Here is a 17,274-nt window from a genome sequence, read left to right as displayed (position 1 = left end):
GAAATGTGGTGTTGGAGAAGGATGGAGAAGATCAGTTGGACCGATTATGTGAGAAATGAAGAAGTGTTAATTAGAGTCAGTGAGCAGAGGAATATCCTACACGAAATAAGAAAACGGAAGGCTAATTGGATTGGTCATGTTTTACGCAGAAACTGCCTTCTAAAAGAAGTTATCGAAGGAAAGACAGAGGGGGGGATAGAAGTGACAAGAAGACGAGGAAGAAGACGTAAGAAGATGCTGGATGACCTTGGGGACAGAAGAGGATACTGTCATTTGAAGGAGAAAGCTCTAGATCGCATTAAGTGGAGGAATTGTTTTGGAAGAGACTGTGGACCTGTCGTCTTGACAGAATACTAATGATGATGATGATGATGATAGTGGAAAATACACTGTAATGGTTTTAGCAAGATAAACAGTTGCCTCATGTTTGCTGGGTGCAGCTGAAACACATAACAAAGATGAGGAGTAAAGGAAAAATAAAGTTGCATTTGAGAGGGAAGTGTATGCATGTATAAGTGATAAGTTAATGCAGCAGGATGCTGAAATACAACAATATTTCATATGCATTATTGGAAAAATGCAAAAATCTGTTCTGCTGTGTTATTTAATGAAGAAGTTATGTAGTGTTGATTAAAATGGGAATATAAAGAACAACGATGAGTATGTAAGGATCTTCAAGGAGACAGTTACGGAATATTTCATTATACCATTATAGCATTCACCTGCAGACAGACAGAAATCATGAAAAACCTGAGTCAAATTACCGTGTAACCTGGCCATCCTGAATATAAGTCTGGAACACTACTGCTACATGCATCTGCTGTGTCACCCACACATGTGCACATCTAAGCACCTATGTCCACGAAACATTACCAGCAACTTCCCACCCACAGAGATACACACAGAGCCCTATCGTAACTACAACTGAAGATACCTTATAGCAGTATTGAGGCATTCAATTTGCTGGCGCAAGTTGTCCATTTCCTCACGAAGTTGAGACCTCTCAGCCCGCAGTTGTCGAATGTAGTCAGCACCTTTCTGTAGCATCGCAGCTTTACTGAGCTGAAACAGTATACCACTTCCAGAAGATGGACAGACAGAGAAGCAGATAGATAAATAGATGGATGAATGACCAGACAGACAGATGTAAGTGCATTCCATAAATCTCAGTAAGCAGAATATGCAACAAATACAATACAGTACAAAATATCAAATTCACATCATATGAAAAAGTACAACACAGTCACAAAACAAAATGCACTACAACAGACCTAATCATACACATAATTACTTACTTACTTACTTATGGAGCTGAGCCCTTCTGGAGGAGCCGCCAATTCTGCAGCTACTCAAGAATTTCCCAGCATTTTATGGAACCCGAAGGTTCATCACCGTGTTCACAAGAGCCCTCCACTGGTCCCTATCCTGAGCCAGATCTATCCAATCCATACCATTCCATTCTCTCTCTCTAAGATCCATTCTAATATTGTCCACCCACCTATGCCTTGCTCTTCCCTGTGGTCTCTTTCCTTCTGGCTTTCCCACCAATATCCTATACGCATTCCTCGTCTCCCCCATTCGTGCTACATGACCTGCCCACCTCATCCTCCTTGACTTGATCATTCTAATTATACTTGGAGAAGAGTCCAAGTTATGAATACACATAATTACACAATCCATAAATCTTTTACAATTATACAGTATATGTAAAAACAGCTAAAGTTACTTTTCACTCAAAATATGTGTGTTGCTGTATGAATATACTTCTGATATAAGCTCACTAATAATTTGGAGGAAAATAGTGCCCCCATCTTCAGGATTGAAGTAGGATGATCTGCTTGTTGTTTACATCTAATTTGTAGTTTGGTTGGCTCACCCTCTGACCTTGAAGATGGAAGCAGTATGTTCCTACAAAATATCTGTGGACTTCTACTGTATTATACAGGACAATGGTTACTGCTTGGATAATACATTTTGGTAGCTGCAATTATACTTACTATTCACTGCTGAAGACAGTAAATACTCTTCTGATCAGGTACATGCTTACAGTGTCCTAACTATTACTTAGCAATACAAATTCATCAAAGGAGGAGCTTCAGATGATTCATCAGTCATCAGTCAAGTATCAATCAGCTGCTCTGGGGTACTACATTATTCTACTACAGAGCCTTCCCTGAAAGCCTGACAGCCACTAAGCTGTGTCAGATATTCCCTCTTTTAGTTAATAAGAATGTTCATTCTTCTTGTTCATAAAAGCCTGACCTTAAACTCCATCCTAGGCCAGATAAATTTAATCCCAAACCTTACATTCTTTCACTCCACAGAACACCTTTTGTGTAACCAAAAGATTCATTACCACATCACAAAAGCTCACAATGACCAATATCATGAGCAAGATGATTCCAGTCTACATCCTCACATTCACTTTCTTCAGGATAAATTTTAATATTATCCTCCATCTACACCTAGGTTTCTTATGTGTTCTCTTCCCTTCAGGTTTCCTGTCTAAAATTCTGTACACATTCCTCATCCATTCCATATAACCACCCCCCTCACTCTCCCAGACCTGACCATCCTAACATTGTATGAAGATCACCATTTATGAAGCTCATTAATATGCAAATTTCTCCACTGTACCCTTTTAGGTCCAGTTTCTCTCCTCAGCTTTCCGTTCCCATACAACCTCAAAACATCCATCAATAATTATCCAGATAAAGTTTCAAAGTGTCTCTGTGATTATGACCAGACCATAATTATTCCATAACGTTCTCAGAATAACTTATACAAATTCTTCTTTATTTAGGGAGAACCTCAAAGAATTCCACTGTCACCAGAGGACATTAGTTTCAAAAGAAACTACATCTTGATACTGGATACTATGCTGACAATGCTTATTAATAGTTTATTTAACCCTTTTAGATGCTCTTTGAAATGGCAAGATAATTACAAATTGAACAGGATGTAGGGGGAAAGTGTCACAGCCTACTTCAAGGTGTTATCCCATCATTCATCTGGCAAGACTGAGGAAAACCACAAAAACCTCAGTCAAGATAGTCAGTACCATGACCATGATTCCTCCTGAATACAAGTCAGAAGTATTACTGTTTGAACCAACTTGCTCAGCGACAGTACCCACTGGCAGAATATTTGGTTGGTCTGTAATAAGAGACTCTCACAGAACAAAATCTGTTCCATTTTAACTTGCTGCTACATTACTTTCCAACAGTGTTGTCTTAAAAAATATATTCTGTCTCCAAAAGTGCAGGAATAAAAACACATTCACAAGCATAAACATATGACAGATGGTGAATAATACACATCCATAATGTGACATATTTACTCAAAGCAAGAAACAGAGAAACAGCTGCCGCTACGAAACAGCTCTGCAAACATGCCCATTGCTAGGCAATGGTTCAGTAGCTGTCACATGATTGCTGCAAGAAAGACACACACAATGATGGAGGAGTAACTGAAGGCAGTGTTTTCTTGCGGTCTGTGCTACGGACCAGGATAATGACCAGTTGATATTAAGAGTCCTGAGATGGCAGTTAGAAGAGTAGGAGGTTGGTGTGAGATGGCTGCGAGCCTGTGAGGATGTGAGCCCATGCACATAGGAATGTCCACTGTTAGAGGACATTACCAAGCAATGCAGTGAAGACTGTGACTGAGAACACTGCTCTCTGTGTCACAGTTATTTCTAAAGTGTAGTCATGAGCTGTGAGCTAAAGGGTCCAATAAATCTAATTACCAGTCAAAACCCATGTATAGTCATAATCACATGACAACATGTTGCATAAGTACAATGCCTTCAATGATCGAGGAAATTTGGCAACAGGGTTGAGCGGACAAAACATTTCTCACAGATTGTTGCTGTAACTGCCAATAGCAGAATGAGCTATTAGCACTGATAAACGCGCGCCGTCAGATGGTCTGATCTTGTCACTGCATTAAGTTGCATAAATACAGTCAGTCTCTGTTAGAGGTGTCGATAGGTGGTCGACATTTATACTGAAATACTACTAAACAGCTTGTGTTCATTGTCGAAACTTTTGCAAGGAAAAACTTACAGAAAATGTATCCGTAAGTTTCGTCATAAACATCCTGACTCGCCAGTTCCCACAAAGTGATGTGTATCCATGCTTGTGAAAAAGTGGTGGGTCACAGGTTCAGTGTGTGACATAAAGAAGCAATGGAAGAGGACTGTGCTGACTGAAGAAAAGGTTCGGGATATTGAGGCACGACTACAGATCAATCCTTGAAAATTGTTAAGACGCTTAGCACAGGAAACCGGTGTTTCGCTATGATCTGCTTTCACAGCCACAAAATTAATAACATTTTGCCCGTACAAAATAACAGTTGTGCACGAGCTGAAACAACCAGATTATGCAGCAAGAATTCGTTATTGCAACTGGCTGCTGCAAAATGTGCACGATGGAATCGTGGATCCACAGCTTCTGTTCATGACTGATGAAGTGTGGTTTCATGTTAGTGGCCATGTCAGTGCACAAAATATAAGAATATGGAGCGATGAAAATCCTTACGCTATACAGCAAGTGCAACTATGTAGTGAAAAGGTGGGGGTGTGGTCTGCTGTAAGTCCGCAGCGAATCACTGGCCCCTTATTTCTCCACGAAATCATGAACTCTGACAGCTACAATAATGATATCATGAATCTGTTCTTCAAACAGCTGACTGCTGAAGAAAGACAATATGGGTATTTTCAGCAAGACAACGCTACAGCACATACGGCTAATGGATCCACGGTTGCAAAAGGGGAAGTGTTTGAAGACAAAGAAATCAGTAGGAGACTGTGGCCTCCAAGATATCAGTTTTGCAATTTTTATCTTCAGGGAAACCTAAAAGGAAAAGTCTACAAGGATAATCCTTGCACCACTGAAGCTCTGCAGAATGAAATAACATGTGTAATTAGTTCAATTGCCATGGATCATCTTCAGAGAGTGTCACATGATTTATTTATGCGATGTGAGGCATGTTTGCAAGCAGAAGGGTGTCATTTTCAGCACCTATTATAAAGCACGGTGCCGGTCACAGTAGCCGAGCGGTCTAAGGTATTCACTGTCTTCGCTCGCTCAGAAGCCGGGATCGTGGTTCAAATCCCACTCAGGGTATGGATGTTTGTGTGCATTTTTCTGTGTTTGTGTACAGGTAGAGGCCTTGCGACGAGCTGACCACCCGCCCAAGGAGTCCTACCATATGTCTAAGATGTAGTAAACCAAAGTGAAACGGAGAGTTTCAAAAGGTAGGCCTAGGCCCAAATGAGGGCTGTAGAGCCAACAAAAAAAATTATAAAGCACGGTAAGTTTGTGTTATCTTTTTACAGTATTCCTATAAATGTGTGCATGTACAGAAACTGATGTGATGGAATCAGCGACACGACTGCACTCTCGCTAGTGGGGAAGGGCACAGTAGTCGTGGAGAAAAGTTCCCTCAGTTCTACGCTAGCGAGAGTGTGCGCGTTTATCAGTGCTAAAGACTCATTCTGATATCTGCAGTTACAGTAGCAATCTGTCTCTGCACTGCTGCCAGGTTTCCTTTATCACTGAACGCCCTGTACTATCTAGCAATTTATAAAAACTTGGGGCTCAGTCTGATAAAAATATCAGATTAAACTAAAAACAAACACAACTGGAGTTTGGAACACACAGAGAAAACATGATGTGTATCATTAGTTTCATGATCTTCAAGGCAGTAAATTGTTCATGATGTTCTTCCAGGTTATGGCATAACGCAGATTTTTAGGTGAACACCAATGTTGCAGATGAACATACTGTTCTACCTTCAGTGTCAAAGTCACCCTGAGTGACCATCTACCTTGCAATCTGTCAATATGTCTCACCCCATCCCCCCACCTAAAACACTTTGAAGCTCTTATCCCATGACTAAATCACTAAAACGTCAGCCATTTAAATAGCACATACCTCAAGAAGACTGAGAAGAACATGAATAGGCAAAGGTACCTCTTTATCACCATCAGTGGTACCAGTAATTATGAGAAAGGATGTTTACCTTTGCATTAGGGTTTTGATTGAGCTGTGGTATTAAGGAGTGGAGCATGTCAAATCCATTCTTGATATTGCACCTTCGCTTCTGCTCTGCATTGATGTGGCATGTGCGACGATCCTGTAAAAGATCATGAAACTTCAACATCTTTCCAACAAAATCTTACACTTGAGCCACTGAATTTTTAAAATGATTTTACGAACATCTCTATACCCAAAGGATCCAGTGAAAGTAACATTATACATTTGTGCTGAGATGGCAAACCACTGGTACTGACCGAGAAATTCAGGCTGACAATGGCAACATACGAGGGCTATTCAAAAAGTATCCTCTGGTGAGCTGTTAACAAAACAAGCAATGCAAAAATAAAATTATGTACAAAAAATACATACGTACTTAAGCTACTTCTCAATGTAGTCACCACTGGAACTGAGGAACCTGTCATGTTGGGGAATAAGTTTTTTTATGCATGTGTTAAAGAAGTCTGCCGTCTGTGCACTCAGCCACGTTTTGACACCTTCCATCAATCACTCATTATTGTGTGTGTGTGTGTGTGTGTGTGTGCTGTGACCCCAATCAGTTCCTTAGGTAGGTAATCAGTTGGTAGTCATTTGGAGTGAGATCAGTCCTGTACAGAGGGTGATCCAACAACTCCCAGCAGAAATGCTGCAGCAGTGCTTAAGTGCGAGCAGCTGTATGTGGATGCACAATGTCATGGAGGACCACTAAACCTGATATCAGCATTCCCATGGCCCTACACAGTTTTTCAGTGTTTCACAATACACTTCTGAGGTTATTGTCGCCCCTTGTTGCATGATTTCCACCACCAACAATCTGTTCCTGTTTCAGAAAACAACTGCTATCAGCTGTCTGGGACACGTTTAAATTTTTCGGTCTGTTTGGTGAATGTGTGTGCATCCACTGCTTTGACTGTTCTTTAATTTCAACATTCACAACCGAAACCCACATTTTATCACCTGTTACTCAAATGATGTGTCTGTGAAATTCATTGCCATCCTTTTGGTACCACTCTAAAAACATTCTACAGAAAGTGAAGAAATTCTCTGCATTTTGTATGCACCCATGAGCATTTTCAGAAACAATCTTGCACAAAACTTGCGGAAATTCATGTGGAAGTTCCTAAATTGTAAAGCACTGTCTGGTCGACACTCTGAAGAAGAAGAATCACTCACTACAGATGGTTGACCACTTCGCTCTTCATCGTGAACATTTGTTTGCCCATCTTTGAATGTTCTGCACCACTGTCTTAGATTTCTTCCATTCATTATATTCTGGCCGTTAACTGCTGTGTATAATTCATGATTGATATCTGCATCACTGATGTTTTTAGCAAATAACAGCATAAATTTTGCAGTTGGAGGGATTATCAAGCGCAGGACATGTCATAAATCACTCTGTAGAGAAACAAAAGAACACTAGGTGACCAATTATGTGATGGTTTACAAGGCAAAAGTCATGTGATGCTACCTCGAATGCGCAAGCTCTCTCCTGGTCCTACATTAGTTTCCTAAAATAAATGGAAGTTAATTTCCGAAAAGCCCTCGAATATTAACTTTTTGCACACCATATAGTTACTAGCTCAGCTTGCGGTAGATGTGTTAAAACCACTACAGCCAAGTAGATCAGTTCCTTGTTAATTACTCAGTATAGCATATCTGTCAATAAATGGTATAAAGTGTGACTTGCTGAATGTTTAGAGAAAGAATAGACTTTCACTTGACAGATATCTACTGTTGTTTGAAGGTCATTACTGGAAAGTACTGTGGGTCTTTCTGTGCAAGTGCATTTGCCTACAAGCAGCTGCTGTGCACAAGTTTAGTATGCTAACCCACCAGCTTCTTGGATTCACTCACTCACTCATGGAGCCGAGCCTTTCTTGAGAAGCCGTCAATTATGCAGCTACTCAAGTACTTCTCAGCATTCTACAGAACCCAAAGGTGCATTACCATATTCATAAAAGCCCTCCACTAGTCCCTATCCTGAGCCAGATCAATCCAGTCCATACCATCAGACCCTACCTCTGTAAGACCCGTTTTACTATTGTCCACCCACCTACATCTTGGTCTTCCTAGTGGTCTTTCCTTCTGGCTGTCCCAACAATACCATATATGCATTGTTCTTCTCCCCTTTTCATGCTACATGCCCTACCAATCTCATCCTCCTTGACTTGGTCTCTCTAATTATACTTGGTTAAAAGTACAAGTTATGAAACTCCTCATTATGCAGTTTTCTCCAACCTCCCATAGTTTTACCTCACGTCGATTCAAATATTCTCTTCAGCACCCTGTTCTCAAGCACCCTCAGTCTATGTTCCTTCCTTAATGTTAGAGACCAAGTCTTACACCAATACAGAACCACAGGCAAAATCATAGTTTTGTATATTCTAATTTTTATGTTTTTAGGCAGGAGACGAGAAGACAAAAGGTTCTGGACTGAATGGTAGCAAGGCATACCTGAATTCAATCTCCTCTTAATTTCCTCCTCAATCAGGTTTTCATTTGTTATACAGTCATACACAAATATCTGAACTGTGACACATTTTCAAAACATCTCTTAGCTATCTTTATGTCAAGAATTTGCCCTGCATTCTTGTGATATGAGAGGGACATATACTTAATTTTCTCTGTGTTTACTTCTAGACCAACCTCCTTAGTAGCGTCAATTAAAATTTCCGTGTTTTTCTTTATGGTATCTATATTATCACCCAGCAGATTCACATCATCAGCACAGACCAACAGCTAATGTGTCCCATTTAATTTCAATTCCAACTGGTTTTCCTGGACCTTCATAATGACATATTCTAAGCCAAGTTGAAAAGGAGTGGCAACTGAGCATCTCCTTGTTCCAGCATATCCTGGATTAATTATCAGACAAATGTATACATATACGGACTTTACTATACATTTCGTTTAAACACATTTTAATCAGCCTGACTAAATTCATGGGTCACCAAAATTCTGTAAGAATATTGTACAATACTTCCCTCCTAACTGAATCATAGGCTTTCTTGAATTCTACGAATAGCTGATGGACTGTCTCATTGTACTCCCATTTTTTCTCCAATATCTGACAAATGCAAAAGATATGATCAGTAGCTGATCTGTTACATTGAAACCCACACTGATGATCCACAATAATTTCATCTATCTATAGACTTAACCTTGAGAGAAGAATATTGGATAAAATTTTTGTATGAAGTTGATAGAAGTGATATTTCACAATAAATATTACAGCCACTTCTTGGATCATAAATTTAATTAAACTATATATGACATGGAAAAACTGTGTAGCACTAGATATCCATAGAGTAGGAAAGAAGAACTTGAAGAGCGCTATCCTGAATTCCTTATTTGCAACTACTACTCTACTAATCCAAAATAGACACAAGAAAAACACAATTCCAGCAGTCAAAAAAGTGAGATCTAACTACCTTTGGTGGATTGTTGATTTTGCGACGTGACTGTGTGCGCTGATCTACCTCCACCCTCGAATGAAGGGGCGATGACCTGGAAGGTGAGTGGGGGCCAGGACTGCTCACTGATGCCAGGTTGAGAGGTGATGAAAGGGGTGAAAGGCTCAGTGCCGCAGAAGAAGTCACAGCTGAGGCGTCACTAGGTGAATCACGTCCTTTCCCTCCACTTACCCCACCTCCACCACCCAAGGGCCCAAGTAACAACTGCAACATTGTACAGTGTCATGATAATCCAAAAGCTTGTGACAAATCATCACAATGTATAAGGGTTTTTATAGGAACTCAAAATGCACATTCAAACCCTACGTGCACCTGTTGGTCACTCTGCAGCGGCACATACTACAAGGACTCTTTTTCAGGCTGCCATAACAAGCTATCTAGCTGACAGTTTTTCAATGTGCTCTGCGAAAATCAGTGCTTCCTACAGTATGTGCTGTAGGAAGCAGAACTGTGATTTATGTATCTTTCATTTTACTATTGAGCTTCTCTCTTCCCATTATGCACAAATACAGCCAAAGCAATAACCTCAAACATTATGTTCCTATTTATGGCTTAAAAGGAATCTGTTTTCCAAAAACATTCATAGGGGCAGAACCCCAAGCCCCTTCCATCTCACCTGGAAAGACTGAGAAACAGTGATGAAGATCAATCTCCCAGATACATTAATTCTCAGGAAGATGAAACAGCTTCCTCCTCTTCTATTCAAATACTGAATGCAAGTAGGGTTATATAATCTCATACACAAAAGCCTAAGGCTGGCTCAGATGTCTTGATTCTGTACCCAAAAAAAACAATAATAGTAGTTATGGGATGAACTTCCATGTGGTAGTTGAGAGGTACACCTAATGCTTCAGAAGCATTGCAGTCTTGACCTTTGCAAGAAATAAATTTCCATTGCTAAGAGCATGTTAGCAATGGCGGGATTATTTGCAGAAACCGTGGCTAGCAATGGGAACTGTTTATTCTAAAACTTCCACCCATTTGTTGCATTTGTGATCACTAAGAATAATGTATGACTGCATAATAATATACCAGAAGATAACAGAATGTACATGGGAAGGAAATGTAGTGTATGATGATGTCAAAGAAACGCTATTAGTAAAAATTATAGTGTCTATAAGTGTTTACTTTGCATCTGAAGGACAAATGGCTCTACAACTGGCTGTTAAAAGTTGGTGAAATGTAATTCAAAGAAATGTATCTCTGTTGTTTAGTGATGAACTGGACAACAATCATACAATAATCTGTTCCAGTTGAAGAAAAAGTGTGGTTAGGTGTTTTTGATGAAGTGTGTTTTTATAATCAACATTCACCGAAAACATTTCCTCCAGGAAGCAGCATCACCTGGTGCATACTGTTATTCTATCAAGTTTAGGATCTCAGTATAAATGTTAGTGCAATTTCCAGAACATCCCAGGATACTGACATTAAGTACTTTTTAACAAAGTTTGGTTTCAACAATTTTCCACTGAAACCTCAACAGGCTTTGTGTCAGTATCTGACATAACTGTAATGTAAGCAGGTTAAGATGATCCCATGCTACAGGCTTCAATGTGACAGAGAGTGCACTGACCTGGTTGGAAGGATGTGCCAATGACTGCCCCACAGTGACAGGTGTTGAGGTAGTAATAAGAAGAGCTGTTGTAGGCTGAGGTGACACAGGACTTGGTGCTGGGAGGATTGGAACCACCGACTGGGTCCTGCCAATCCCTTTTTCCGAGACACCAGTAAAATTGTAAATCCCCACTGAATCTGAAATATTTCATAAGATGAAGTAAATGTCATGAAAGCCTTAAACCAGAGTACAATGTCACAAAATAAAAGTGAGAAATGATGATACTGAAAAATATAAGTGTGAGTGTGTGTGTGCATATATGTACACAGTATATACTGAGAGAGAGTGAGTAGTCCAGTGAAAAGTATGTGAAACAAAACACACTACTCAATTGTACAGTGTAAGTTTCTTACAATGATTTATGAAAAAAAAAAAGTTACAGGCAAAGTAAGCAATTGGGTGCAGCACCGGATGACATGCATACACTTCTGGGAGACAAATGTCACTGTACTGCAGAGATGTCACAAAAACTGGCAAGCACATTACACAAATAAAATGATTAGTCTGAGCATTTATTTGTAATACACGTTTTTTAATATACTCATTGCTACCTGTTGGGTTAAAGATTCCGGTGCACCAGGGCCAGTCTAGCTTGTGACATTCTATTGCCGCTAAGTACAAGTCATTTCCCCTCACACAGACATCACTCAAATGCAAAAAGATCTTTAAATCTAACTTGTCAAAGTTTGGAAGAGTTTACAAATAGAGTAATTGCTGACTGTTATTCTCTTGGATTGTCTGAGTTAACTTCTATTTTCAATTTATTGACTGTCTAATGTTTCTGCTATTTACAGCTTATTTTTTTCTTAGGTCTTTGACCATTTGACCAATCGTATAATTTTTCCTGTGGTTCTGTACGGGTGTGAAAATTGGTCTCTGACATTAAGGGAGGAACAAAGACTGAGGGTGTTTGAGAACAGGGTGCTGAAGAGAATATTTGAATTGAAGAGAGATGAAGCTAAGGGAGACTAGAGAAAACTGCAATGAGGAGCTCCATAACTTGTACTTTTCACCAAGTATAATTAGAGTGACCAAGTCAAGGAGAATGAGATGGGTAGGGCATGTAGCAAGAAAGGAGGAGCAGAACAATGCATATACAATATTGTTGGGAAAGCCAGAAGGAAAGACAACCAGAAAGACCGAGATGTAGGTGGGTGGACAATATTAAAACAGGTCTTAGAGAGATAGGGTTGGATGGTATGGACTGGTGGAGGGCTCTTCTGAACATTGTAAGGAACCTTCGGGTTCCATATAATGCTGGTCAGTTCTTGAGTAGCTTCACAGCTGGCAGTTTCTCAAAAAGGGTTCAGCTCTGTGAAGTTAGTTAGTTAGTCAGTCAGTTAATGGCATTCATTTATAATGACAGAGTGATGACCTATTGCTTAATGTAGATTTCTTAATAAGACTTCAATTGCAACACACTCCTGTGGTCTGGGAGGTTTATGTTGAAAGTTACTCAGTCTACTGATGTCATTTATCTACAGTTCAATTATCAGCGTAATGAGGAATACTTCCATCAAACAAGAGAATGGACACCCTCTGTAGCCTACATAAGGGGTTATCATGGAAAGCAGAAGATTTTGTTTTACATGTTGAAACAATAAAACAATAAATACTTGAACTTCCCTGTGATATCCCTGTCCATCACAATAAAACTGGAGTCAGGACAGCTACTGGCTATAGGCTTGACAGCCGAGAGGTGGGAGTTCAAGTCTTGGCAGGATAAAGAATTTTCTCTCCTCAACATCATGGAGACCAGTTCTGGGGTCCATCCTGCCTCCTACCCAATGGGTACTGAGAGCTCTCTCCCAGGGGGTAAAGTGGCAGGGATGTGAAGCTGACCTCTCACCTCCAACTAGTACTGAGGTCGAGAAAACATGGATCTACATACCCACTCCCCATACATCTTCATGGTGTAGTGCTTAATTAGGTAAGTAAAGGAACAATTTTTTTTCTTTACCTTACAATGATAAATGGGCATAAAGCCTTCCTTCTGATTTCCCTGTATTCATCGACAAATCAGTAAACATTAGATCTTCACTTTACAAAAGTGATTTTCTTAACTGGGGGGGGATTATTTTACTATATAGTCAGCATCTCAACCATACAGCATTGGATGGCAGGATGACAGAAGGATTTGGAAGGAACACTCACAGCCCACTCTGGGTACTATCCCAGCATCTACCTGGAAAGACTGAAGAAAACCATGAAAAGTATGAGGCAGGATATGATATCCCAGCTGAGGGCTATCAATTTAAAAGCAGTCATCAGGGGCATGAGTAAAGGAAGATATACAGCACATAACAAATTTATTAATTGACAAATAATTTTTTAAATTAAATGTACCAATTTTGATGAACATACAGTACAGAGGTAAACAAGAATGAAAAAATGAACTATCTGACACAGTGATGCATCCACTCATCTACAGAAGTACAGATGACTAAAGCAGTGAAGTGTCTTCATTGCAGCAAAAATCCATTATGCATATAAAAAAATTGATATTAGTTCTCCAAATGCGTTAATGTAACAATTCATTGACAGAGCTGTAAAAATGATAATTTTATGCAACAGGACACTAAGTTATAATTTCCATAAAAATGCATTTTACATGTCTCGCCCATCTGATCCTCCACACCAATAATGTTAGTTATTTTCTTTACCCCATTACTTCTGCTTTCTTAGGTCAAAATACTCATCTCAACACTCTTCTCACAAATTCCTTCAAGCTAGGCTCTTTCTTAGAGTGAGGGGCAAACATTCAAATCATATAAAGTAAATAGTTATGTATATTTTAACACTTAGGTTTCTGGACATGACACAGGAATTCAATCTGCTCACTCAGGTCACTAGAGAGAGGAACACAGTCATCATGGTAACCCAGTGGACAGGCAGTCATTTTTCATTCAGTTCAACACAACAATTCCAAATACTCACTTGTTGTAAGAAGCTGCGCCAACAGGGGTTGGAGGGTGCTGGTGCTAGTTGATGGAGATGGAGGGTTTGTGCTTATCAACGACAGGGAAGTGGCAAGGGCGGGATCACTAGCATGAGATACAAGAGGGGGTGGATGTTGACGCTGTTGTCCACCAACTGACACCAACGATGAGCCACTTCTTGACCGATTACGCTGCTTCAGTTGGTTGTACTGTAACATTATTAGCTCAAGACACTTATTATGGTCTAGAGTAGAGCTTTGCTCTTACAACACATTACCTGAATATTGCTGGCTTTTTCCAGGCCGTGAATCTGTCCGATTGTCAGTAAGGTCATCAAATTGGAAGATGGGATGACTTGTTACCTTCACGCCAGGTACACTGAGACCAACAGATGAATAGTCTCCGAATGCTTCGACCTAAGAAGATGATTTTTCTGTTGATGCTGCTAAATACTTTAGTCAAAATGGCTATTCAAGGAAGACGTGGCCTGAAATATATACTTTCTGGGGGAATACATTACACAGATGTGTGTGCACATACATGACAACTAATGACATTTTCAATATGATGAGAGAACAGGCAAAGGGTGGGCTCAAGTTCCTCTCAAAAGTAACATCTGTGTGTGTTCGTGTGTCATGGTGCCACTTCGGCTCCAGAAAGATGACAACGACAAGATTTGAAGATGTGCTCAAAGTTCAAAGATGGGAGATGCAAGATATACACTATAACACAGGTTTGGTTGCTATGCCTTCACTAAATCCTATCAATGAATCCATTCAATCCATTTCACATCAACAAATATATTTCTTAAGATCCAGTTCACCTCAGATTACACCTCTGACACATCCCCTTATACTGAACTTTCCTAACCACATTTCCTTTTTCATAAGTCTGCATGCTACACATTCTAACTCACATCTATCAACATATCCATCAAAAACAACAGTCAGTAAAGAACAGAGAGCATGAGTAATTTCCACATTTGCAATGTCTAGGATTTAGTATGCACATAAGCTTCAATATGAAGACAGAAATATAGGTACAGAGTTCTGACAAAGCATATGTGGATGAGGACGTAGTGTTCATCGTAAAACCAACACACTTCACTGAAACTAAATCTCCAGGCACAGAATTTGCATTAGCACCACCGGACATAATCCTGAGCCAGTTTCATTCACCTCACAATCTCACGTATCAAAACCATAAGATACATCTTTGTGTTATCCTCCAATCTCCTTCTTAGTCTTCCAAACTCTCACTTTCTGAGACAATTCACCACCAAAATTCAGTATCCATTTCTTGTCTCCACCATTCAAACTAAATTCTCAGCCTGTCACAGTCTGGTAACAATATCAGCATTTTTATATGATCCTAACAATACTGTACAATCTGCAGAAAATCATGGGGATCCTTCCTGGTATATAATATCCTAAATTGCTCAAAATTATACTACCCTAAATTGAATTTTGAGGTTAAAAATCTTTTCTCAAGTGCTCTGTATATAAACAGTTGCAATTTATTTGCTTTACCTATATTATGAGACTAAATTTCACAGTTATGTGTGACTGTTACACAGCACAGATGCATGCATGAGTTCCTATCTCCAGTTTGTTGGAAAGTAACTGGGGTAATAACACTTTCTGAACTGAGTAACAAGGCAAACTTTTATATTCTCCTATTAAACTTGTTACATTTGATGGACTTTATTGCTTATTCATGTATTAAGAAGTGTAATGGCTCAAGATCTCTCTTATAAAGATGAAGAGAATTAGAAGAATTTCCCAGATTTATTCTTCAGATAGTTTCATTGCGGGACTTGTTTCTGCTTCTTATTATTGCTGTCAGATACAGATCTTCCTTAACTGAACCCTCATGTAATCACTGCTCAAAAGCACAGAAACAAACATCACAGATCACATACAATACGCACATATGGATTGAGTGTTCTCAGTTAGATGTGTTCAAAACTTCTGCCTCTGCATATGCGCTTCACATATGACATGGTTACGTGTCATCACAATGCACATATTAGCAACACACTTTATGAAAACATAATGCACAACATCTGGCTGTTAATGAACACACAAGCACCTGTCAATATGAAATCATCTTGACAACACAAGAGCAGCAAAATGCAGGGGAATTAACAGAGGACTACTGTTTATCTGCAATTTCTCGAACACCCACTTTAATATTATTTTCTCTAGCTTCCAAATGGTGACATTCTGGAAGGTTTCATCATCAAAGTTTCTGTTCACTTCATATTTCTTTCATTCATGCTGCATGTCTAACTCATTATAATTTCATTTATTTAACTACTGTAACTACTCTATCAGAAGCGTATAAACTGAACATTGGAACTTGCATAATATATTATTTTTCTCACGGTTTTATGTCTCAGTGTGTTCTACGGTCTTTTGCTTTCAGTTGTTACTTATGTTCTTCTTGCAGATTAAGAGAAAATGTCTCACAGTTATACGAAACAATGCAAAAATATATGATATATATATATCCTAATACTTATGTATGCCCACGTAGATGAGTCACGCTTCAAATATAGAATAAAAATAGTATGATTGGTCTCTTTCACAGCAACATGGGAATATGAAAAAGAAAAGTTTTATGACCAGAATATGCACAATGCTGTACTGTTGTCTCCAGTCAGAGCTGTGTTGCTACTACTGAATGGAAAGAGAAGAGCTTCCTTTCATTGCACTAACAAGCAATTCTGGCAAGAGGGACATCATGTAAAGACCATCAAATTCTCTGAACTTAATGACAATACTGACAATCAGAAAATTTCCACAGCCCTGAAAAAACAGCTTTGAAAATTATTACCAGACATAATCATAAAGTAACAAAACTTACCACTTACTGGGAAAATATATAGCAAGACAAAAATAATTGTAAATTAGATGAGATGACCAAAAAAAAAAAGCCCTTAACAGGGCAAAAATGCACAGGATTACTGATAAAAAAAGCGAGTTTGTGATCATCAGCATCAAAATAATTCAGATTTGTGAACAAAATGGATGGAAGATCCAAAACCATGTGTATCCAGAGACTTTTTTTTTCTAAAAACATGTTTGCCAGAACTCTCAAACTTAGTTTTGACCTAACACTGGCAGATGTATGACTGGTCATATACAAGTTCGCCAGTACACAAAAATTGATACCAATACATATTGACTTAAAAAAAAAAAAAA

General features: G+C 39.2%; 1 protein-coding gene across 4 annotated transcripts in view; it reads right to left on the bottom strand.

The window, feature by feature from the left end:
- Positions 1-17,274, bottom strand: part of LOC111868315 (MLX-interacting protein) — a 176,088-nt gene that overhangs the window by 9,144 nt on the left and 149,670 nt on the right. For 2 of the 4 annotated variants that reach the window (XM_023858861.2, XM_023858863.2), the window contains exons 9-13: positions 14,067-14,277; positions 11,088-11,266; positions 9,473-9,718; positions 6,028-6,141; positions 935-1,062 (exon numbers count right to left, since the gene is read on the bottom strand). In XM_023858861.2, coding sequence (XP_023714629.1) covers positions 935-1,062; positions 6,028-6,141; positions 9,473-9,718; positions 11,088-11,266; positions 14,067-14,277 — 878 coding nt within the window. Of the gene's footprint in view, positions 1-934; positions 1,063-6,027; positions 6,142-9,472; positions 9,719-11,087; positions 11,267-14,066; positions 14,278-14,345; positions 14,485-17,274 lie in introns of all 4 variants that reach the window. The other 2 variants (XM_023858862.2, XM_033753005.1) reach the window with 2 other exon arrangements.

This window comes from Cryptotermes secundus, unplaced genomic scaffold, assembly GCF_002891405.2.
Source record: "Cryptotermes secundus unplaced genomic scaffold, Csec_1.0 scaffold1244, whole genome shotgun sequence".
Taxonomy (NCBI): Eukaryota; Metazoa; Arthropoda; class Insecta; order Blattodea; family Kalotermitidae; genus Cryptotermes; species Cryptotermes secundus.
Note: the sequence above shows the minus strand (reverse complement) of the source record. Positions and strands in the feature narration are given on the sequence as shown.